This window comes from Aythya ferina (assembly GCF_964211825.1).
Source record: "Aythya ferina genome assembly, chromosome: 2".
Taxonomy (NCBI): domain Eukaryota; kingdom Metazoa; phylum Chordata; class Aves; order Anseriformes; family Anatidae; genus Aythya; species Aythya ferina.
Genome location: NC_140297.1, coordinates 22,804,624 through 22,831,065, shown reverse-complemented (window position 1 = coordinate 22,831,065; position 26,442 = coordinate 22,804,624). Strand labels below are relative to the sequence as shown.

The following is a 26,442-nucleotide window of genomic DNA, read 5'->3' as shown; positions in this document are numbered from 1 at the left end:
ATTGCTTATTCTTAAGTCATGCAAGAAGTTTGTACAGGATCCCTTAAAAGATAGGCTTGAAGGTGTTTTAGAAGATGGACTTCCACTTGCCTTCTTTTTCTGGCATCCTACTGATACTGATTTCTGTGGAATGGGTAGAAGGAGCTGAGGAAACTGGAATACCGTATGTCTCTGTAGAGCATACTTGGGTGACAGTCATGAACAGAAGGAGAATAAAAACAAGACCTGAATTCTACTAAACAACACAATCAGAGTAGAATTGGCCAAGAAAAAACAATCACTTCAGCCACTGAAGTATGAAGCGTGTTTCTGACTCAGGATGGGGGGGATGTAAATTTAAACCTATGAGTTCTAAAACTTGCTGCAATTTAGTTTTAGGTTGCTTGCCTGAAATGAATAGGAATGTGGTATTTGAAGGCATCATGGCTTAAACACTGAAAGACAGCTTTTGAAAGCTACACTTACAGATTGTAAATGTGATCACTACTTTATGTCAGGGCACATAAAATAAAGTTTAATCAGTGTTCACTTGTTGTGATTATTCTTCATGCACATTCTAAAGTTATTATAAGGTATTGCACTTTTCCTTTTGTGTCTTAAATATTTACATTGCCACTTGGTGGCCTTATTTGATAAGGCAATAAACAATACAAATTAAACTTAAGATTTTTTTTTTTTTTTTTTTTTTTTTTTTTTTTTCTCACGGATGTGCAGTTCAAATCTTGATATTCTCCCTGTACATCCAGGAACATTATACACCTTGTTGCAACTGAATGTGTGTATGCTGTATTGAATGCTGTGCTTCTTGAAGGCCTGAATCACTGATGTTGAAGTGAGCAGACCTGAGAGCTTTTCAGTAAGGACAGAAGTGAAGTGGATGACTCTTTTCTCCCTTTTCTTCCTTGCTGATCTCTGATATCTTTATATTCCTTACTCTTTTGCTCCTCCAAACAAGCAGAGGATCTCATCTACTACCACTATAGGTTAAGTTATTTTTAGGATTAGAACTTTTTCTGTCTTATTTTCCTGATTTAATGACTTACAAATGTTTTTCTGTATCTCCCTTGTGAAGCTGTATCACAAGTCTCTATCCTTTTAGTTAATGTTCCTGTCAATGATGGGATAGAAACTCAATGCCTGTAACAAAAAGAAAATCAGTTAAAGAAGATAATGATTAACACTTAAAATAACACCTGATTCTTGTACCTCTACTTGACTATCTTCTAAAAATGTCGTGGCATGGTCAGTGTTTCTGTGTCCTTTCCTGATCTTGGTGGCTGTTGATTCTCTAAAATAACATGACCTTTTCCTGCCTGGTGCCTATTCATTATTGTGATTTTTTTTAAGCTTCCTGCACTATTTGCTGTGATTCTCTGATGTTTTTGTTATAATGTTTTCAAGTTAATCCCAAGTTGGTAGCGTTCTGAGTGTTACAATTCTGGCTGAACCCTGGTTGGTGTGTGATATGGGTAAGCATTGCAAATGCTTAGATTGGATAGATGAGAAATGTTGCACACTTATTTTTCTACATGGAGCTCTGTTTTCTGGCTATTTCTATTAAAATGCAGAAAAACAAGCAAACAAACAAAAACAGCAGGTATCCATATATATCTGTTATCATAGACCCTAGAATTGTTGCTAATTGGCTCCACATACAAGTAGTGATTGCTATTGCAGGAGTAATATTCTGTTTTTATTTGAGGGGAGTTGGGATACCATCAGACCACATTCCAGTAGGATAAGCCTTAATGTCTACAACCCCATTTCTTACAGTACCTTTCCAAATTTATTACTATGCTGTCACTAATGATACTTAGCTTCTAATGAACTGAATGAAGTATCACTTCAGACAATAGCTATTCTGCCTTGTAACCATCTCTGTCTCCTGTATAGTATCTTCACTTCTCCTAAAATTACAGTTCAATCGCATTTCAGTGGTTAAAACTTAGGCCACCCCATTCGCTGGTTTTCCCATAACTTGTGTGTTGGTGATTACTGCTCCCAGAATCTACTGTGCTATTAGTAGTTTCTGTAACTGATGGTTGAGTCCAAGTATAAGCTGAAAACAATGTTAATACCATTTTCACTTTCCAATTCCAGTACTTTTTCTTCTATAACGCTAATATTTTTGCTAATGCTATCCACATTTAGATTCCCATATGACACTAGTAACTCTTAGGTAAATAACTGTCAAGATTATATGACTTCATGTTTTTTGAATATTGCATATAATATGCCCCAAGTTTGATAACTTACTAGGCAAAGTTTTGTCCTGGTTTCAGTTAGAACAGAATTTTCTTTCTAGTAGCTGGTGGAATGCTGTGTTTTGGCTTGGGATGAGAAGAGTGCTGATAACACCCCGATGTTTTAATTGTTGCAGAGCAGTGCTTATACCAAGCCAAGGACATCTCAGCCTTTTGCTCTGTCCTGCCAACAGGCAGGCTGGGGGTGCAGTAAGAGCTGGGAGGGGACAGACCCAGGACAGGTGACCCAAACTAGCCAAAGGGGTATTCCATACCATCTGACGTCATGCTAAACAATATATAGGGGTGACTAGCCAGGGGAGGGGGCCGGACTGCTCGGGGTTAGGCTGGGCATCGGTCAGCGGGTGGTGAGCAATTGCATTGTGCATCACTTGTTTGTACATATTATTATTACTTTCCTATTATCACCATTGTATTATTATTATTGTTATTATTATTGTTGTTATTATTATTTTCCTGTCTTATTAAACTGTCTTTATCTCAACTCACGGGCTTCACTTTCCATTTCTCTCCCCCGTCCCAGAGAGGGAGGGGGAGGGTGAGCGAACGGCTGCTTGGTGTTTAGCTGCCGGCCGGGTTAAACCACGACAGTTTCTACATTAAAGGAGTCTAAAATTTGAGTCTCAGCTTCTACTCTCTCCTAAATGGTATCTGTCATCCCTCTTGGAATGTTGCACTCAAGTATATGGGATCTGTTTCTGGGTCAGTGCTACAAATGTCCCTTTAATAAATGGAGTAGAATCTTTGGTTTAAAAATTAAAGCAACATGAGTAACAAAAGTCTATGACTGACACTTCTGACTTTTGTTTGTTTGTTTGTTTCTTTGTTCCAGTTTCTGCTTTGACTTTCGTAGTTGGTTTAACCATCTCTGGTGTTTTTCACTCATATTTCATTTGGTGTGGTTGTTCAGGTTCCAACACAATTACTGCAGGTTATTTTGATTTCCAGCCAAGTAAGTTGAAATAAAATTTCCAAGTTAAATTTGTATCTTGCTTCATCCACCCATAATATGATCTCTTAAAATCAGAGACATCTGTTAACCTCATAAGATTATTCTTGACTTCACAGAGCATAGATTCTGTGAATTAGTGAATTCACAATCTGAATTCATATGAATTAGATTCTGTGACTAGTTTCACACTTACCTCCCATAATTTTAAAGTAGTGGAGATGTGTGTCCAAAGCTCTTATGGTCTCTGATTAAAAGAAGAAAAAAGAAAAAAAGGAAAAGGGGGAAAAAAAAAAAAGAGAGAGAGAAAAGGGGAAAAAGAGGGGAGGGGGAGAAAAAGCAAAAAAAGAAAAAAGAAAAAGGAAAAAAGAAACATTTCCATTGTCACTAGAGTTATGGTCTGCTATCAATAAAAAGCAGTGTTCCTACTCTTCCCATGTAACATAAATATTCACATTTTTTAATCTAATAAAATAAATAATAAAATCAAAAACATAAACCACACTGAGACATAGACTAGCAATTAATTTATGCTTCTTTTAATAGACTTTCCACTGATAATGACTTTGGTGAGACGTCACATACACCTTACTGTTAAATTTTAATAGCAGCATTTATAATATAACATCATTCCTTTTCATTAACTCATTCACCTCTCCATAATAACATTAAACCTGGAACTATATAGGTATTTTCCTGTTCTGGAGTTTTATGTCATATGCTTAAGGTCCTGCTTTATTTATAATTGGAGCTGGTCTATCCCATTTACTGTTTACATTGTATAATATAATGTTCCATAAATATGGAACGTTATTTTCCATCCTACTTGCCATTCTGCAGAGTAGTGGTTTGTCCCTGTTTGTTTATCCATGCATTGAGTGTTTCTTCCCAGTTGAGTTGCTATAACAACATTAACCTCTTTCCAATGTTTGCTTAGGGTCTGTATCCGTTCCTCACTTAAAACATTAGGCTGCCATTCAATTTATTTTTTTTTCCTCCCAGGCATACTTCTAAATCATGTGAACTTGTGAGAAGTTGTTATGGCTCACAGGCCATTAAAATGCCAAGGTGATGCAGTATCCCAAACTTTTCTGTAACTTTTCTCCATTTGGCCTAACACTATTTTTATAGTTCCATTGGTTCATTCAGCTAGCTCACCTTGAATTAGGAGTTCTCAGCAAATCTGGAACCTTTGTTTTATTCCTAAGCCTCCACATAATTCCTTCAGGAATTTTTCCCTGGGAAATACATTCCTTGCTCCAAAGCAATTTATTGGTTTAAATCCCATCTGGAAAATATTAGATACCTGCACTGTGGTAGGCTTTGCAGTAGTTTTCTGTATTGGTGCTGTCTCAAGTCCATTTTGTCAGTGGATCTAGTACTAGCAAACAATATTTAATACCATTTTGCATAGTAGGTGGGATTAAGCTGAGACTTAAGCTTTGATTGAGCTGTGGTCTACTGTACTCAATTTGTATCTTAGCATGTGGTTCTTGAATTCTCAAATATTTTAGTGGTATTTTTCTTTTTCCTCCAAGTGGGGTATTCACCATCGCAAAAGTTAAGCAATTGTGTGCCCATCTGTTTTAATGTTAGGCCAGCCAGCCATCTTCTACCACTCTCTTTTGCATCTGAGCTGCTCCTAGATGATTTTGTTCATGCCCTTATTGAAATAAATCGGCCTGAAGTGTATATAATGTTCTCCATCTGCAAGTGTTTATTATCTGCCCATACCACACTGGTCGTTTTTAGAAGGTATGGCCCCCCTCTGTGCTTCACCCATCTCCTAGCTTCTAGAGGTGATCGCCCCTCAATTCCCTCATTTGCATCTTTTAAAGTGGCTACATCTTTGATAACTTACTTCTTACTATTTTCTTTGTTTTGTTTTCAAAATTGCTGTTTCTTCAAAGTTTATACCTATTGGGATGACCACAACCTTAGGAAGGGCATCTGCTTTACTACATACACCAACTTCTCTACGTCTATATTTTTCCTTTTGGTTTGCTTTTATGTGAGCTCCACATTTTTCTTCCTCTCCTTTTATTTTTTCTTTCTTTTTTGTTTGTTTGGTTGGTTTGTTTTTGTTTTGGAACTGTGGTCAGGCTGTGATTTAATCTGGTAGACTCCCAGATTAAAATCCTGTGTTTGTAGGTAATTTTTGTTCTAAATTGGTAGCCAAATAGTTAAAGCTGGATATACCCAGTCTGAAACTACGTACAAAGCTAGGTCATTTCCTTTAGATTTCTCTTTTAACATTGTTAACAGAGCTCATTAGCTCTGCTGCTTCTGCAGAGCTACTCTGCAGAAGGAAGCCACTGTATTTTATGAGTTGCTGCATATCTTATAAAGGATTTTCCAAGTTTCCAGTAAAAACCGGACCCATCCATGAACCATGCTGAATATTCTGTGGCACAAAGTCAGCAACAGAGCTTTTATCTGAAAGCACTTGACAGGTAAGCAACACATAAGGAGTAAAGGGCACTTTACACTCTCCCACTGGTTAACGGACCATATAGAGTTGGTGCTAAAACCTTGTTGTCTTCTACAGAAAGTTCTTAGTTTATGAAAGCCAGTGTCTATCTAGCTAACCTCAGGTTTGATACATGTCCGGTTTGTACTTTTCCAGTGATTATGTACGTTAGCAGGGCAGCTGTGATAGGTACTACTGCAAAACAGCACCTAGAGATATATTCCGTAAGCTCATGTGCCTATGTCAGTGCTAAACTTGTCTTTTCATATAGAGTAAATTTATTTCCCACTGATCTTAAGACTCACAAAACAAAGGCTGTATCTTTCTTCTTATTGCTTTGTGTTCTTGAAATAGTGGGGTCCTGAGATCTAGATCAGTAGCGGTTAGCTGAATATGAAACAGCTTACAGTAATGCATGTAGCCCACAGCCAGGCTCTGAACTGGTGTGGTTTTGCTCTGCTGTTCTTCCTTCTGTTCTCATTCGTGATATTTCTTCACTAGTTTGATTAGTGGCTTACTGATTTCTGCAAATGTAAGGATGTTCTCATGAGAACTTAACCAATTCTGAAACTCAGTCTACTACACTAATTCCTGTGGGGGTGGGGACTCTCACGAGGAGTTCTACCCTTTAATAATCCCACTGTTGTCCTCCTTTCCTGATCTAATACTATTCTTGAATATTTCACCTCAGATTGTACCAACTGAGTTTTGTGAGTTTTTGATGATTAACTTTACAGCCTGGGTTTTGAATAATGCTGCCTGCCTCTTAGGTAGTTTCCTCTACTTTCACTTCAGTTTTTTCCATGTACCAACATATCCATCTATGATACGGTGTAACACATTTTAACGATAATTTCATCCACATTCAATATATTGATCTGAAAGTCTTGCAGTACTTGAATAAAACAATGTTGCTTTTCTTTCCAGGTACATGCTTATTTTAACCAGCTTTGATCAGCTAGTGGAATTGCAAAGAAAACATTGGCCAAGTCAGTAATGAAATGTCACTGAGATATTCTTCTTAGTGCTTTATTTAAGTATTTAAAATCCACTGTTAGGTGTTTTTGTTTTTTTTTTTTTTTTTTTTTTTCCTCTGCTTTTAACACTGGGCTAAATGCAGAGTTAAAAATTTAGGTCTTTGCATTAGCACCTTGGTTTCCAGTAAGCTGTAGATGGTGGGTTGGAGCCCTTCCTCTGTTCCTTGTGGGTGTTGATATTTTTTTCATTGTGAAGAAGGGTCTGGACCTTCAGTTAATACACAACTTCTATTTTTCCACATTTCAATTTACAGACATACAAAACTTGAGGAAATTCTGTTACCCAAATATCTACTGTTTTACTTCCTCCGGATTCTTAATAACAAAGCATCAGTGACTTGCAGGAATCACTCCACCCTTACCTCCCACTGGTCAGTACCAATTCTAGAAACATCCGTAGCAAAATCTGTAGCTAACGCATTTTGTTTCAGCGAGGCACTGCCAATAATTCCCTGCTGCTTACAAGAGGGATACTCCCATTCCTATCCTCAGAAAGAACTCTTGTACTCCTGAACTTGGCAGCTATTTCACTGCAGGCAGAAATCTCAATTACAGGTGCTTGAACATCCTTTCATGCATATAAAACAACATTTATCATTTTCCCCCTTCTCTGAGTTGAAGCTGGGACTAATTTTATTACGAAAGTGTTTCTTACTATGGTATCAATGAACATCACAACTATAGTGGTAGTTAGGGTTCTTTCCATGACCATCCAGCACTAATGTAGTAATTGGCCATTCCCATTGGCAATATTGCAATATCTGCAGGGCATGGGTAGACAGCAGACTGTCCCTAGTCTTTGTTGCTGAAAGGGGGAGAAGATGCAGTGAGAAACATTCATCATGTTTTGTAGTTTTGTTCTTCCTCCTCATTTTCTTTAGTTTGGCAAAGCAAACCATCAAAGAATTTATGGATTCTATCCTGTTGTCTCGTATCTTTGCCTCTTTTTCTCCAGTTTCACCTTGTTGCTCTCCTGCAGTCCCACTGGTGCTCCATAAAGGAAGTTTTTATTTTGTTCTGTTTTGCAGTTGCTCTTATGCATCTTTTTTTGTACAAAGAGAGCTAATTCCATAATGGCATCTGGTTTTGCTTTTCTGTTTCATTTGAACTTTACTTTTAAATGGAGGCTCTGTTTCCAAAGTACCATATTTCTGAAAATTACAGTATGTACAAACCTGCTTCAGGTCCACAGAACTGAGCTTTCCTTGCATTCCTTCTCTCCATCACCTTGCCCATTTGCCCATTGCCAGATTTGCAGCTCCTTCCATTATAGACTGATAGAATCATTAAGGTTGGGAAAGACTTCCAAGATCATCTGGTCCAATCATCCCCCTATCACCATTATTACCCAATAAACCATGTTCCTAAGTACAAAAAAAAACCTAATTCACACGTCCCAGTATTATTCTTCCTGGCTTAACCTTTGTACGACTGCTTCTTTAAAGGTACTGTGATTCTGTTATCTCCAAGGATACTGTCCAAGGTAGATGTCCATATACCAATTCTAATATTTTTTCCAGAATGCATAGGACTTTACAATGTTATAGTGTCATTCAAGGTGGAATAATATACTAGCCAAACCTCCTTTCAGTGCTCAGATACTCAGAATGTCTATTCTGAGACATTCACCTACTACATTTCTTGCAGGAGGTTCTTCCTGCCATGCAGCAGATGATCACATTCCACTCTGATGCAGCACTTTTTAGGGGTGTGCAGTGTTTACTAGTTAAGACCGGCTAATCCTCAAGTTCCACAAGCCACATTATGCAAGTTTCTGAATTTAGTTCCCTCAGGGTTTAAACAATTACTCTTGTTTGTGCTGCAGTCAGGTAAATTGTTATTGTTATCTTATCCCAAGTTTTAGGAGCAACACAACCAAGCAGGATTAGACAGTGTGGGAGTCTGTTTTTACTACTGGTTTTGTTCCAATTCTGCAACTGGTTCACAGAAGCCTATTTTGCTTTCATAGTAACATGAATTTTCAGGAGGAAAGTTGGGGACTGAGTTTTCAATATATTCTTGTTATTAATGCTGGATAGAGAAATGTTAGCATATTCATTATGTATATTGCTCTGAATAATGGACAGCTGTGTTCTGGCTGACTGTTATTGGAGTAAAAGGGCTCTCAGGGTGTGCAGAAATCCATCTGTACAGAATACCTTTATGGACCTGTCTTCAACTTAATAAAGGGCTCACTGAAAAACTGTAAGGCAAACCTAGATATCAAGAACTGTGAGGACCTACTCTTAAAAGTCATTAGGCTAGTATTATATACCCATATCTAAAGAGACACAAAAGTCTGACTACCTTTATCATCATCCAATTCAAAGTTGATTCACAAGAGAGGGTTTTTATAATGTTACTTGTTATTTCTACTCATATTTTGTTGGCACTGAAGATATATATAGACATTTATTTTTTCTATTGTTCATCGCTTTTTAGATATATATATTCATAAATTATAAAACACATACATTCATATAAATATATATTAAGAAGAAAGACAATTTTCCTCAGTGAAGAGTGTCATTGTTGCTTTCTTCTATCTCTTATCATTGTTTAACACATCTGTGACTCATATTTTATGGCATGACAATCAAGTCCCTTATCTCTATCCATGTGATCCACTGGGAGGAGATCACCTTGGCAGGATGAAACACTGCTGTTAGTATCATGCTTGAACAAACATGTTTTGATCACTGCCATAGTTGTGGCCCGTTAAAGAAGATGGGATAGCTTTGACCCATTCCCAGGGTTAAAATGTTTATGGGGAACATTTTACTATGAAAACTTGGAATAGTCATCATTCTGCTTTCCTATCTTAAAGCTCCTGTGAACCAGAGGAAATTGACTGAGTGTGTACCAGAGGTCAGTGAAACAAGATGAACTCTGTAACACATTAAGTGTACTTGCCTAGTGTAACCCCCAGTGCATGAAAAGACCATTCAGGCAGTCATGATGCTTATTTTCATATTTAGGCCTTATAGAAGCTTGTATGCATACTTTCTCTGAGAGACCTTAAACAGCTCACTCTACCTGAAACATGAAAATAGGTGGTAATTCTGTCCTGTGAAGTGACCCACCACAACAGTGTTCAGAAAGAGTTAGTCACACGTGTATTTGCACCAAGATGAAGTACCACAGTAACCATTTTGAAATATATATTTTTTTTTACTTGTAAACATATGGTTTCACACACATGTTAGATTTGGACAATTAAGTTGGTGCGTCAGAAATTCTCCCCGGTCCTGTCACACACAATAGTAGGCAGACTTGCCAACATGTTGGCAAGATGTTTCACAAATGACCCAGGCAGATGTGTTCTCTTCCACTGTGCGCACAGCACTGTGGAATCAGTGGTGGCTATAGGACCAGGCCCTGTTCTAGACACACCTGCTTTTATCTGCCAGCACATTGGACTTCTTCATGAACTGCTCACCAGCTGTGAGTGATGCCTGCAGAAATCATCTATCATCTCCTGGGGCTGGAATAACCTAGCAATAAAACTATTCCTGGGCACCATGCAGAATGCTGTAATGTCTACTGCAAATGCCATGTAACATGGAATAACTATGAGATTATTTTCTCTAGTGGTTAGACAAAAGGCTTTGTTTGCATGCTACTGAATGCCAAGATACTTACTAAATGTAAAGTAGTTTAAAACATTCACTTTCTGAATTCTTTAAGGTTAATGCAGTTCTGTTTCATAGTATTGACTATACAAGGTCCCTTAGAGGTTTCTCCCTCTGAGGAATCTGTACAGCATTCACTAATAGCTTGCCACAGGTGGAGCCCATGAATCCTGAGGATCATGGGCCTTAGGATGTCTGATTTCTACTGGAACAACATTCCTAGTGTGCCAGGCACAGACAGACTGAAGGCGAGGAATAGAGGCCTCCTCTTACCATAGCTGATATCTCAGTTTGGCAAAGGTCCTCAAATGAGCTAAGAGTTGCTGTCCGAAGCATTGCTGGGTACTGAACAAATCACTTGCTTTCCATGAATGGTGGTAATAGAAAGCAGGGCTGCTCTGAACATCTTTTTTTAGTCAGGAAGAGCTGTAAACCATTCATTATTTGTGTCTGGCTATAAAAAGAAATCAAGGAATTACTTCTAATGTCATGACCTTCACCCAGTGTCATGTCACCGTGTGCAAGTAGAATATAAACTAGGCAGAGAGTGGGTGAGTCAGGGTTGAGTCAGAGAGCAGGAAGTGTACAGAGCAAAGGGTGAGGTAATGGGACACGAGCAGGGATGGCTACATTCCTTCAAGTGCTTCTGATGGTGCCGAAACACCATCCTAAGCCTCGAGGCTTCTGTGAACACCAACTGTTTGTGGAGCCATCCCCCAGTCCTTCTGGCTCTGCCCTGGGGTCTCCATCTCCTGTTCTGTCTAGGAAGTAGACCAGAAATCATCTTATGATTTCACAGTTCTCACAGGGAAGGGGATAAAGCCCTGGGGAAGACCCCCAAGACTTACTGATTAGTTAAATACTTCATATCTGTTCTTTACTTTGAATTGTTTCTTTATGCTGTTTACTGGGCATCTTGCCACTATTTCTCTGTGAGTTTGGCCATACTTATCACTTCTGTTAATTTTACTGAACATGTTGTGGTTTAATATGATATGTTGCTTTTATACAAAATATAAAAAATTATTACTTATTTCATTACTTTGAGATAAGTAATAAATGATTAAGAAAAAAAAAGTAATGATTTGTAGGGCAGAAGTTTAATAAAGTATCAGTGAGAAATGCATGGGAAATGGGTGGCTTTTGATATGGATAATATTTAGGAGTAGAGCAATAAACCATGTTGGAATCAGAATGCCTTGTACAGACTGAATTTGCGATGTGCCAGCTTGTCAGAACTGGAGTGAAATTCAACTGGAAAAAATAAAATAAAATAAAAATAAAATAAAATAAAATAAAATAAAATAAAATAAAATAAAATAAAATAAAATAAAATAAAAAACACAAACCAAACCAACCAACCAAACAAACAAACAAAAAAATCAAAACCATGAAAATGGTATTTTTAATAGGTAAGAAAATAGTTTAGGAAATGTTTAAATAAAATAATAATATTAATATTGTATAGGTATTAATGAAATTACATTAACCTCTATATGTAGTACCCTAAGATAGTTGCTTATTAAACACCTGAGGTGGTTGCTGTGAAGACAAGACAGTAAATAAATGATTTTTAGGAGTTTTTCTAGGACTGCCTTTCATTTTATTTTTTAACTAAGAGAGGTGTGAATTAATATTTACTGTCTTAGGGAGACAACTTCTCTGTCATCTAAAACATATGAAGCATATAGGATAAACCAGATCAGCTATCACAAACTGACATCTAGATGCTATGCAGCTGCCCTCTAATGAGGAAACCTGAATAGTGCTCACAAATGACTTGAAGAACTATGGCTTACAAAAGAGATGATCTGTCTGTAGTATGGGAATAGATTTATCATAATTCAACCAGAGTAGAAACCAGAGTAAGTTATGAGTCTTGGGCATTTTTGTGTCTCTGTGAAGAAAACATTTTTGAGTATCAAAGATGAGCCACACTCCATAACATGTATTTCTTTATGCATAAGAAATACTATCTCTTATATAATATTGTATAGGAAATAGAAGCAGAAAATGAAAAAGATACCTGGAAAACAACCAGTCTGCAGGGAGTCTAGCAGTTGTAGTGAGTAAAATCAGATAAATGTATCTTCTTTAGGATCAATGTCAATGTGCTTGCTTCTTCCTGACCCCCTTTTTCCATTCTCTCTGCCACCAGTATCAGCTGTTGACAGATCCTGGACTAAAGACGGCTTAAAGCTGCAAGCAAACCAGGAGCTTATGCCTGAGAGGAGGAAAGATAAGGAGTTCCAATTAGCTATCTGTTAGGACTTTAGGAAATAAATTCATGGCAATTAAGATTAATGAACCCTCATGGAATGAGGAAAATGGGAAGCTGAGATAAGATGCAGATAAATTAACTGGACAGTGAAGCATCTAGTTTGGGTCAATAGAATGACTATGGATAATTGCCTCCTCAGTAATTGTAGCCCAAATGTATCTGGTCACAATATACAGAAATCTCATATTATATAAGAAACACATTATATTCTTATATATTCTATACAAAAATAAATTTTATTCTTATATTATATTATTCTTATATACAGAAATATCATATACTTAAATATGATGAAGACCTGATGAGTTAGTTCCTCAGTGTTAATAATTTAGCACCATTATGGTTAATAATTTAGCACTATTTACTGCAAAGTGATCACATGCAGGCACATCTTGATATCATAATTGGCATCTTCCTGAAGAATCTACCCAAATCATTGTCAGAGTTGTGTGACAGTCACGGCATGCAAAGGGTAAAGAACTGTGGCAGTATGACTCTGGAAGCAGTAGTAGTTGGTAACAGGAAGCATTAACCCTACTGTCTGTGGGTACAACTTTTTAAAAGATTTGGAGATTGTGAACCAGTGTGTATATGGTATAACTGAATGCAATTGCCTATAGGACCGCATTTTTCTTACAGTATAAGTTCATTTGCTTCACTGTCATAGTGCCTTAATTCATCCCTCACAAGACTAACTGAAAGAAGCAATTATTTTTCATCATTTCACTACAGTAACAAAATTCAAAGTGCAAGGTTAAATAAAATAAGTAACTACTTTGTAGCACAAAGTCAAATTAGTTGTAGAAATTAAAAATATTTCCCTATGTTTGAAATAAAGATTTTTCTGTTTACAACTTTTATTCCTGGAGAAATTAAGAAAGAAACTGTGATGAAAGTTTGTAGGAATACCCATGAAAAACAGCAAGAACAACAACAAAAACACACCTTTTTGGTGTGAATACAAGCCTGAGCCATTGCTCCTAATGCAAAGAAAGCCTCCTCATAATTTTGATAGGTGTTTAATGAAAACTTGCAAGAAATAGGGAAGTCTCCCAATCCTTTCTTCAAAAAAAAAAAGAGTTTGAGTCCAGAGGACAGCAATGTCAAAAACAATAAAACAAACTATCAAGAAATATAGGGAGAGGATATATCAAGAGATACAGGAAGAGTTATAGGAAATGGATTTTTTTTGTTTGTTGTCTAGAGTGGACAGACAACACTTATGAAAGCAGTATTAAAATTCTAAAGGTACTATGCAGCAGAATGAACTAAATTATTCTTCATATTTGCTGTGGTTAGGAAAAGGGTGACAAGTCTAACATATACCAATAGAAATTTAGGTTAAACATCACAAAAACTTTCTAACTCTTCAGATGTTGGATGTTTTTGAAAAGTCTCCATGCTTGTTTTTAGAAACTACCAATAGAGTGACAGAATTGAAGTGTCTGTCAAGAATGACAGTTGGAATAGTTGATCTGATCTGGAGGAAGGAGAATGGAAAGGATGCCATTCTGAGGTCTCTTTTGCTCCTCATTTTTGTGATTTATAAGGTGCATGATGAACTGTAATTATAGAACAGATGAGTAAATAAAACTTTGGAATTCTGTGCTCACAGAGAGAAACTGAACAACAGGGTTAGCTGCTATGTTATTGTCATAATTTCCTGTGCAAATCCAAACATTTCACAAATTGTATGGAATAGAATGCAATATTTATTAAATGCAGTTTTAGGTAGTATTGTAGAAGGGAATAAGTCAATATGAATAGCTTTGGGTTCTGTATAGGACATAATATTAGTACTATTATATATTTTATATGTAATGACTTGATTTTGTAACCTCCTATTTCTCTTCCACAGGTGTTCAGCTACCTGTGATCCAAAGCACAGCTGCATAACCATCTCTTAGACGTCTGAGGAAACTGCAGATAGAGCTGCAAAAAAAAAGATAACAGGGTGGAATTCTTCAAGATAAGAAAGACAAAATCAAGATAAGAAAGACAAAATCATAAAGGTAAGATTTTTGAGATGGAGATAGGCAGTAATTCAAGGATTCAAGAGGGAAAACATCATCACAAAAAGGAATAAAATCTGAAGCAAAAAGCTTCAGGATCTTTTCTGGGGCAGTGAAATTACCCCATTTCACCAAGCACTTCTTGGCCAGCAAAGACTTTTTCTGTTTCTTATTCAGGGCATTGATAATATTAACACTTGGTTTAGTAGTTCATTAATTTGAGTTGTCTTTTGTATGTAGTAACAAATCAATAACTGCTATACACTTTTACATTGTGTGTATTCAGCCCTTTGTGCATTGGAGAAGACATCCAATCAAGGTGGTTCAGTGAGGGAGAGATAAAAGTTCAGTTAAAGTCCTTGATTGATAGTACTGTTAGAATGTTACCAGGTGTATCTATTTAATTCAGCTTCAACAGGGAAAATGTTTTCCACCTGCACAAAAAGTCCCTTTTATTATTGTTTTTCCATCATTTTTCATATAGCATATTAAAAACGGTAACTGCTGAAGCAAAGTCCTAAACACTCTTAAATGCCTACATTAACGTTCTGTACTAGTTGTCATTTCTTTGACTTACACATCTCATTTTTCCAGATTCAAAAGTCGCTTGTTCTTCCAGATGTGCTGAGGGTGAAAAAATATCTCTTCTCGTGTTCTATGAAGATGTAGCTTTTTAATCCTGTTTTAAATACTCTATGAAATCTTACTGAAACTTAGACTAATATAAATATAACTTCAATTAAATATACTTTTCTCATGTTACAAAAGTAGGAAGACTCCCATTTTAAATGAGACTATACTGCAAACAATTATTATGAAAAATATTATCTCCTAACACACTAATGTATCATCAAGTCATATTTAATAACTTCAGTGAGAAATAAGCACCAAGAAAGTTGTTTTCTGTATGTAGGAAATCTCTCTCAAAGGAAGTTGCAGCCTTATGTAAGTTTTCTGTTGTTGATTTGAAGCCAAATAGAATTCAAATAGTATTTGAAGCCAAATATAATTGAAGTTTTCAGAAGCCAGACTGAGTTTGTAAAGCGGAAAACTGGCACATTGCTAATAGGAAGTTCATGACATTACTTTAGTTCATGGCAGCTCCTCTTACTAGATAAACCAGACAATAAAAGGGGAGCTTTGTAATAACATTAAAACATACTTTTCAGAGCATTTAAAAAACAACAACAACAACAACAACAAATAGAAGATTAATTCTTACAGTAATTTAATGTGGCCTCGTGGTTAGTCCAGGACAAATAAGATGCCAAGCTATTGCTATAGGAAGTGTCTTGTGGTTGCGTATGTGAAACAGTTCAGGGAGCACAAAATTGTAATTTCCCGACTGTGTGATAATTGTCTTCATACAGAACAAAGCTGGTTGATAGAACAGGGGCCAAGTTGGCAAAATTCCTCTACAGTTCCTGTACGAAGTAGTAGTCTTCTCCAGCACTGATTAACAGGAGAAAGGCTGCTAAAATGGAACACGAATTTCCTGAGTACAATAAATCAGAGCTTGTTCACAGTTTTTCTAACTTATTCCAGGGTTGAATATCCTAGAATCATTACAGAATTCCTAGGGCCCTCTCCAGCATTTCACCTACCTGGAGCTTACTAGAAAATCGAACTCTTAATTTTTAAGGGAAATAAAAGAAAAAGTAATGCGTGTCCTTTCTCTGATTATAATGCATAAATACTTTGAATTACTTGTTTCAGATTATTTTCTTGTTTACTATTTTTATTGAAAACCATTAAAAAATTTAGTTTTTATTGATATTGTTAAAAAGTCTTTGAAGGTGTCATCATGTCACAATGTGACATGTGAGTCAAAACTCACATGTCAAATTCAGATTAAAGTTTCTGTGTCATTTACTCCAATATCATATGTTAATTGGTCATTCCATTTGCTGGCCATCATCAGATAAAAACAAAAACAAACAACAACAAAAAGCATGGTACCAATGTATGATCTGTGAGATGAGATTCTCTCAAAACAAGTTATTTTCTGGAAGCATGAGTAGTTGAAACTTCAGCAAAGAACAAGACACCCCTTATTTTCAAATATATATTTTTTGCTGTTCCAGAAGAATATTGATGATCATTTTATTCATAAAATATTAGACATTTTAATATACAGAAGGGGCTTAGATAAGTAAATTTAGGTAACTATATTCATGGAAATAATCTGGAATAACTAATAGTGAATTACAATACAGAATGATCTGTGTTCCCCAACCAACTGTGGTCCAAAAATTGTTATAATCATGTGAAATACAACTTAAATACTTTTGTGAAGAACAGGGGCCCTACTTTCAAGACTTGTGAATGGCCTGGGAAAACAATGACTTAGAGAAAGATTTAAAGCTTATTATAGTTTATTGTTACAGTACGATCTGTCATTGCAGTGGTGTGACGAGGAGAGATGATTCAAACCCCACATTTTTATCAAGAAGGAGGAGGGAATTAATTATGCCTCAGGCTTCTGTGTTATGGCCTCCCCAGAATATTTCAATGGACCTGATGGTCATCTTTCAAAAAACCCCAAAGTTCTTATGCTCAAATTTCTAAAGAAAGATTAGTGAAAATAATCAGGGAGTTGTAAAACTATGTCAGGTAAATGGAAATTGGTTACTGCCTTAATAAAGAGAGGATTGAGTAAACCTTTTCAATATATGTTTTTATTGATATATATATATATATTTATTATATATGTATATTTTTATTGATATATGGATGTTTTTTATATTTTTTTCTGAAGTAATCCTCACTCTGATAAGATTCTTTGTATTCCAAAACATTATAAAAGTACCCAGTTTATTCAAAATTTTGAGGTTACAGTTATAAATGACTAAAAGGAACAAAAATTATGTTAGCAGATTAAGTAAGTTTTGTTCAAGCAGAGTGATACAAAATCTATAGAGAAATTCTTATAAATTTACTTGTTTTCTAGGACAGGGATTTAATTTGACTTTTCATAATTTTCACACATACATGAACATGTATTGAACATGTCTATTTTGCTATAGACATCAAAACAATAGTAGTGCAATTAATATATTTTAAAAGACTTAAATAGTAAAAAAATTTTTTTAAATATTAAAAAATATTAATATAAAAATATTAAAATATTAAAAGATTTTAATAGTAGTACAATTAATATATTTTAAAAGATTTAAATTTCTTTTAAATGTTTGTTATCATTTTCAGTGAAGTAGTGCCTGCAGACACCAGTAAACACCTCACTGATAAACATTTCCTGGTACTATAAATGGTCCATTTCATGGACATGCATTAAAAATCAGAAGGATATTACCTACATGTAAGCAAACTTCTGCTGACCATAGTTATTTCAAAGCAACTTTTAAACTGAGTCTTGTCTAACAAGTCTCTTGCTGTTCTGCAATTAAACAAGAAAGGATGCACACTATCCTAAGTCGCTAACAAGACATATAATGAGATAACAAGACATGTCAAGAGTCACTTCAGGGTGTATCCTACCGACTTGTCGACATACCTGAAGGGAGAGAATGCAAAAAAAGAAAGAAACTGGCTCTTTTCAGGGATGCCCAGTGCCAGGACAGGAGTCAATGGACACAAACTGAAGCACAGGAAGTTCTCTCTCGACACCACGAAGTACTTTACTGTGCAGGTGATTGAGCCACAGGTTGTCCAGGGGTCTCTGTCTCCAGAGATCTCCACAGCCACCTGGACATGGTCCTGGACAGCCTGTTCCAGGTGTACCTGCCTGAGCAGTGGGTTGGACCAGATGGCCTCAGGAGGTCCCTTCCCACCTCAAACACTGGGATTCTGTGACTATGGTAAACTCCTGTTTTTATTGCAGGATAAATGGGTTGTTATTTTCTGGATTAGAATTAGAAGAAGTGGAAAGAAACAAAAGAGTATTTTGTAATACTCTCATACTTTCATTCTCAGTAGGTGCTCGAGAATGGATTTGTCCTTAAGCGTTACTGTTACCTGGAGCATTCTGCACTGTCTCTGAAAAGGTAAGGAGGGATTCCAGGGAGGCTTAAAGGGGCATAATTAGGCAAATAACTTTTCCTGGTGGATAAAAATTACTATTCAGATCTATTTTCACAGATGAAAAGGAAACAACCATTTATTTAAACCTTTTATTTGTTAAATATTCCCTATAGGGAAGGGAAGCAGAGTCCAAAGTGCGTACACTTTACACCCCAGAGTAGGTGAGGCAATGAGAGTCAGAAAAAAAAAAAAAAAAGAGAGAGAGAGAGAGAGAGAGAAAGTTGTTCATCATCCCTGTTTTACATAAGAAGAGCAAAGTCCAATCATGTTGCATGTCCTAACCATATTAATACAGCTGATTTCTGAATAATCTTTCAGAGAACTAGAAGCAAACTGAGAACAACCTGCACGGTAAGTCAATGCTTTTATTTTTAAATCAGAGGTATTTTATAAAATTCACAAATAACTAAAATTGGAAAATTCTAAATAAGAAGGCCTGTGGCTATCAAACAGGTAGAAACACAAAATGTAGACATTTGTAAGCAAACACAAAATATTTGGGTTTGTTTCAACAACTTTATACTTGCCTTTTGCTATGATTCACTTACAAAGAGTGACGTTAATAACTTTATTGTTTTTAATATGTATATTTTTTCTGTCAAACAAGCGGTCATTGAGATTACCGTCCTTGACATAATAGTTGTATATTTCTCAGTCAAGTATTATTTTACAGAGAACTACCCTAAATAAATTTAAAATGCATTCTGAAGATGAAAGGAAGCAGAAGAGTACTGAAGATGGAAATAGTCATGAGAAAACTACATCCAGCCAGGGTCAAGAACAAGAAGGCAAACAGTAAATATTCTTAGACATTGTAAATTTGTTCTTTATTGAAGCATATAAGATTACATTATCTTATTTTGTATTTTATTGAATTTCATATTTTAATTTACTTTATTTTAGTGGGAAAGCCTAGTAAAAGAAAGCTTTTTATCAGCTTATGATTCATTGGCACATTCATTTTGTACAGAAGGATGGAGAAAGTTCTTTTTCTATTAAAGATTAAGTGTCCACAGGATTTACTACATTTTATTGAAAAGGAAATTCAGAATATGGTATAAATTATATCAGAATAGACATGGATACAATGAGGTCATCAGCTAAAAATTATAGTAAAATTATTTGTATGGCAGGGAATCAATATTTTAAGTACCTTGAATATTTTATTAATTTTCCATTCCCATGTGAGAAAATCTGATTCTATAAGCTATCTTCCTCTTTTTTGTTTTGAAAGCTATATAGTGCTTTAATTCACAACTTGAGATAGTGGAATCACTGGTCCCTGATGGGGTTGTTGTACCCTTGACATGAGAGGCCTGTGAAGAGCTTGATTTAAATTTATAGCAGTTGGGAGCTGATGCTATTTATCAGGTGTTATTTAGAGGTTTAAATACAAAAATCCCAATAATGCCTAATAAATCATATTAATTTTACACACAATTCTTTCCCATAAATTAATTTCATATATTTTTTTTAACTTAACTTCATTAACATAGTGCACTCTTATTTTTTGAAATATTGTCAATTTCTAAATGTACTAAAACTATCATATCCCTTAAGGAAGGGAAAGAAGAAGAAAGAGGAAAAGCCTAAAATGGTCAGCCCATTTACACTGGTAAGATTCAAGCTATATATATGTGTACATATATTTACGTGCATGCAAAAAAGTGTCACATTTCAAAGTGTCACATTTTAAATGCTTAAAATAATGATAGAGAACTGCATATATTTTCTGATCTCTTCCAAATACATGGATAGTACAGAATATTGGATATGTTTTGGCAACCTAGCAGATTTTTTTGTGAATGTATTTTTTTTTTTTTAAGAAACAGTTTTATTATTGATATGGATTTTTAGAAGCCTTCCCTTAGTAAGTTATCATGCTAAGTACACCTATGTTAGATTAATTTTTGTGATAAATCAGGATTTCTATGTGCTTAGTTGCTTTTTTCAACGCATTGAAAAGGGCATAATTATACCTGAGATTACTAGTGTCATCCTATCCTCTAAATTACCTGAGTCAGGTTCTAATCACACTTATCAGTCCATTACTCATTTTTCAGTCACCTGTGTCAGCAGTAAAGGGTAATACCATGGAATTAAAAACTAAAAAGCACTTTAAATTACAGATTTTTTTAATTTTCTGTACATTTTAAAATAAGGTAATCTGTTAATATTTAATCAAAGTAAATCCTAGATTTTCTTTAGTAAATCTGAAATATTGTATGTTTTGTAGGTTTAGTGTGCATAATGCACAGCAATGATATGGGAATTAATAGTAATAAAACTACAGTGCAAGGTGGTGGCCAATGACCTGATTCTTCTGTTTTGCTATACTAGCTTGTACTTGTACAATTGCATTGCAAAAACACTGTAATTTACAACAGTAAAACTTGTATTTACAGCGCAGAATCTATCCAATGGCTTTCTAAGAGAAGAGCATAAACTTTATTGAGTTAAATGGCAAGAGTTATTTAGGATTTCAGTAAGTTTTGATAACATCTGAAGTACATTAGGAATAATTCTTCTAACTGTATAATAATGAATTTGCAGTAAAATTAATTATTGCCTTAATTATCACAATGGTATTAAAATTTCATATAATTTGAACTTTAAAGTGCAAAATTTGAGAAGGCAAATTGTCTTGTTTTCATATGATCTTTCTTAACCATATGCAGATACTGATAAATTTAAATGCTACTGTTCTCTAGTTTGGAGAGTTTATAGTATAAAAGTGTTTATATTAGAATAATGTATTTCTCTACATTTAAGTCGTTTAATAAATCTAATTGCAAATTAGACAAAGTTATAGATTTATGACAACCAGGTATAAAATTGATAGCTTTTTCTTGGCTTTGTAAACATAACATTCTAGTACCACAATGAACTTGAATTTCTCTTCTCATTCACAGTTTCGATACTCCAGTTGCACAGACAAATCACTAATGATATTTGGCACTCTAATGGCAATAGCCCATGGAACCAGTCTTCCTATTGCGATGACAATTTTTGGTGATATGACTGATAGCTTTGTTACTGCTGGAAACACAGGTAAGAATATGGAGAGAGCGATGTTTTATATTTAGAAGACAGCCAGAGAGATTTGAGCATCTTGACTTGAGACATTGGTGTCATCAAACCCAACTTGCTAACATACTGTGGTGTAAATTAGTAACTGTTGTTTATACTGTAATAGAGATATATTCTGATTTTTTTCTCCTTGTTCTTAGTTTCTCCCTTAGTAGATTATTTTTTCAAATAATCTATTAAAATATACATTTAACAAATCATGTTTAACTGTGGCTATGATAAAGAGAAAGAAGCTGGCTTTCAGTTTCTGCTCCTCTCAGTATGAGCTCCTGTTGCTTCCCTTGCTCACAATGGGATTAAGGTCAATTATAGCTCACAAGGTGAATCGGATCAGTAAGTAGACCCACCAGAAAACTTGCTACTAAAAATAAAAGTACTAATTTTCTCATGGCTCAATTGGTTGAATCCCCTCATTTGCTAAATTAGAAGTAAAAAATCAAATACAGACTGGCAGGCAAACACTGCAGATATAAGAGGGAGAATTGACACTTACACCAGATTAGGTTGTCCTTTGAAACCAAACATTAGATGTTAAACTTGTGAACAGACTCGTTGCCTGGAATATTATGTAAAAAGTTATCAACCATTTAAATAAATGTCCATGGTGATACAGAAAAGTAATGCATGTGACTATCTTCTGTACTGCATCCATTTTTACTCTTATTATTCTGCAAGACAGAGACATGGACATACTGTCCTTATCAGTACAAGTAATTTGTGATCTACTGCTTTCCAAGTACAATAAATTGATCAGATTTTTGCAATTGCAAAATGCTGCAGCTATAGTCTCAAAACATTTGTCATTAACTTCTGGTGTGGGGGAGAAAAATTTTAGTGCCAGCACCTACTTTATAGACAATGTTTTCATAAAGAATTAAGCTACCCACAATTACCAGTGTGAGGTGAATATTTAGACTTGCATTTTTAATTGTTTTTGGTATTATAGAAATGCACTCTGTTTTCAGAAAGAAAGAAAAAACAAACACAAACCAAGCATGTAATGAATGTTCAAGAAGATCTTTTAAGCTCAAGTTATACTGATGCAGTCTTGTAGGCAACGGAGTCAGGACTAACCTTCTATTAGTATAATCATTGTTTTTGAATACGTAGAAGCCTGAACTAATTGCACACCTCCTCTCATTCAAATCTACTAGAATCAAAAGGAGACATACCAACTCAAAATTTGGTGAACAGCATGCAGGAAAATAAATTTGTTAAAACTTGCTCTATTAAAAGTATTTACTTTTTTTAAGGAAACCTTACTGGAGTGACTCCCCCTCCAGAATTTTTTGGCACGCTGGAAGAAGATATGACAAGGTAATTAGAAATTGATATTTGTTTTTTTGTTGTTGCTTTAAGTGTAGGCACAAATTTGCTGTCGAGCCATTCTTCTCCCATAGATATTTTGCATACTTTAAACAACATAAAAACAATGGTTACTTGAATAATGTATGTAAATAAAGATTTGTATTTGAGATTATTGAATTCACTGGGAAGATTCTTGAACATTCCCAGTCATTCCCAACAACTTCCCTGTAATCTTTTACTCTCATCCATTTCACCCCCTTTACAGGGGTGCTCTGTGTCTCAGTGCCATCAATATTTTCTTCCTTCCTCTTTTCCTTCCTCTGAATTTATAAGCAGTACATGTTACGCAGAAAAATTATATTGATTATCATCCATCAATTTGTTGAGCTATGTTCATTCACTGATAAAAAGCAGAATTAAAATTGTCAGATAGTTATTAGTTTCCTGCCAAAGCATCAAGTTCAGTTTAAATACCTGGCCTACACAAAAATACAGTTAGATTAAATGCAATTTTAAATCTAGAATTTGAGAGCTGTCAGTAGTGATTCTGTTACATAAGAGAGTAATATTGCAGACGCATAGACAAAAAGGAACATCATCTACCAATAGATGTGTTTTGTTAGGGGGCTTCACTGGCTGCTATTCATGGACTAGGTTTATGCAGGTTGTCTAAAGTTTATGTGCATTTTCTTGTACCACTTCAACTTTTTCTTCAGATTGAAGTTTGTTCCTCATTAGGTATTGAAAAACACCTGAGATCACAGGAATACCAATATGGTCTTCAAGGCAATAGTAATGAAAAAAACTTAATCTCTGACCTCAAGTCATGTCATATCAAAAAGAACAGAAACCCTCCTATCATCCTCAGCATGCTGTTGTCTAGGACTCACAACAGAACAAAGGAACAAAAAGTACAGCAAAACAGAAAAGCTAACCAAAAGAAAGTGTAATTGTGAATATTATCTAAATGTTGAAAACTGCCTGTTCTCATGGCCCTAACAGATGTGAGGGAGATCTGTTCTTAGCATCCTGCATGTCACCTTGTCTTATAGACATTAAGTCTGAGAGCAAGATGTAGAGTGTTTACAGAGCAGCCTGAACTTCTCTTCGGAAGTGAATTGTAGAATAAGGGATGTACTAACAGTACAGGAATAGGTTTTCTTTTATCAAGTTTCTAAACTTTCTGGATAGAGCCTTAATTTAGCGTGTTCCCAGTTTGAAGAAGCTGTTCGTGCCCACTCCCTGTTTCTCTGAGAATGCCTGCCAGTGGGTAAAGTAATAATAAAAACTGTTCGTACAACGATCTTACTCAGTTGTATTCAACTATGTGTAGTCTTGGTTATGTTTGTTACTCAGATAAGAGTTTGCTAGAATCCACTTCTCAAAAGAAAAAGAACAGTTAATTTACAATGCAGTGAGCATTTATTCTCTGTTAAGTTTCAGCAGTGAAGTTACAGAACGTATTTCAATAGCATGGAATGTTGTAAAGATACCAGTCCCCTCTCTTACAATTTGTCATGAAACAAAGTCCACACATAAAACCATTTTTTGAAGTGACATAACACCATAAAGTAATTGTCTAAAGTACTTACTACAGAGTTTTGAAGCAGTGTCCTTGTTTTTAGTTTGGTAGTTTCTGTGTAGGTTTTAAATGGATCTGAATATAATCAAGGTCGATATTCAACTAACCAATCTTCAGTTAGACATTAACTGATTTTATTAATCAGTTTAGATACAGTTCATTTCATAATGATCACAGTTCCAAAGTCCATGACTAAACTGTACAATATATCAGTCACTGAAAATGTTGGATTAAAATATGAAAAGTTTCATCTATAAAACCCTTTTCTCCTTTCTTGAGCAGAATTCTGCAGCTTAGATCACAGATTTCTGTAGCTTACTCCTGCCAAATTTCATGCTTCTAAAGAATTGGTATGACTTAACTTACTTCTTGTGAGTGAAGCTCCTAAGGGTCTTAAAGCTTTTTTTTTTTTTTTTTTAATTATTATTATTATTATTTTTATTGTTATCCTGTTTTCATTCGGGTTTAATTTCACCATTAACTGGTTCTGATACTAGTTCTGACTGAAATCAGATCTGATTTGATTCTGTTTGAACAGTTTAAAACTGTGGCTTAAAATCAGTTTCAGCTTGAGAAATACAGTGGTTCATACACTTCTTGATTTTCACATGACACCCTGCTTATGACACAGAGATGAATTTAATTAGAAATAAAATATCAGTTATGAGAATAATAGGGAGCAAAATAATTTTTGATCTAGTGGCATTTAATTGAAATAGATGTATAAATAGTCACATTGTATTCCCCAACTGGGAAGTATTTATAACATGCATGCATATATGTATATTTATGTAGACAAGCATGTTGTATTATATGTGTCTGTGAATATGACATACAGATATATATGATTATGCCTCCATGTGTTAAAACACAAATGCTGTGATATTTTTGGAAATTACACGATTTGTTTAAGCAAAAAGGATATTGTATCTCAAATACGGTTCTAAAATAAACTTCTAAGAAAACAGATACACTGACAAGAAGAAAAAGTAATTTCTGTCTAACAAGAGCATCATTTAGTTTATTATGTTGCTGTAAAGTTATAATAACATATTAAATAATAATAATATATTACCATAGTATTATATTATATATTAAAGTAATAATAATATATTATTAATATAATAATATATTAAATAGTACTCAGAAAAAAACTTGGGAAGTTTTACAATGAAGTGAAAACTACAATAGAAACATATCAACTCTAACTCAAATCTGAAAGAGAAGCGGGCATACAGTTAAATACAGACTAGCAAGGTAGTTTTTATTTTTATTTTTTTCTTGCAGATATGCATATTACTATTCTGCTCTAGCAGCTGGTGTTCTTGTTGCTGCTTATATCCAAACTTCATTTTGGACCCTAGCAGCAGGCCGACAAATAAAAAAAATTAGAGAAAAATTTTTTCATGCAATTATGAGACAGGAAATTGGGTGGTTTGATGTAAATGATGTGGGAGAACTGAACACTCGTCTCATTGAGTAAGTGCACTATACCTTCTGCAATGTTATTTTATCTCATTAAATACGTACAGATTGCAATACTTTTTATTTTTAAATTTCATTTACTTCATTGTGAATCTCATGCAAGTTATCTCATGGAAAGAGACTGAATTTATGATAATTCTGATGCTGCACTGTCATAAGGTTATCAGAGAAGCATTGAGATAAGTTCCCTTGTGAACTCTGAGGATGACTAAAGCCTAACAGTATGAGATTAACCTGATGAAAAGAAGACACGGTTCAGTTCTGTGCATACTGGGAGCTGAGCACAGTGAT

General features: G+C 35.0%; 1 protein-coding gene across 3 annotated transcripts in view; it reads left to right on the top strand.

Annotated features, from left to right (window-relative positions):
* Positions 1-714: 714 nt before the first annotated feature.
* Positions 715-26,442, top strand: part of LOC311430658 (ATP-dependent translocase ABCB1-like) — a 53,423-nt gene continuing 27,695 nt past the window's right edge. The window contains exons 1-9 of one of the 3 annotated variants that reach the window (XM_084507445.1): positions 715-856; positions 14,492-14,645; positions 18,579-18,649; positions 19,005-19,037; positions 19,360-19,481; positions 20,247-20,301; positions 21,599-21,737; positions 23,030-23,093; positions 25,954-26,145. In XM_084507445.1, coding sequence (XP_084363571.1) covers positions 19,384-19,481; positions 20,247-20,301; positions 21,599-21,737; positions 23,030-23,093; positions 25,954-26,145 — 548 coding nt within the window. In that variant the 5' untranslated portion in view covers positions 715-856; positions 14,492-14,645; positions 18,579-18,649; positions 19,005-19,037; positions 19,360-19,383. Of the gene's footprint in view, positions 857-5,510; positions 5,667-14,491; positions 14,646-18,578; positions 18,650-18,981; positions 19,038-19,359; positions 19,482-20,246; positions 20,302-21,598; positions 21,738-23,029; positions 23,094-25,953; positions 26,146-26,442 lie in introns of those variants that run through there. The other 2 variants (XM_084507444.1, XM_084507446.1) reach the window with 2 other exon arrangements.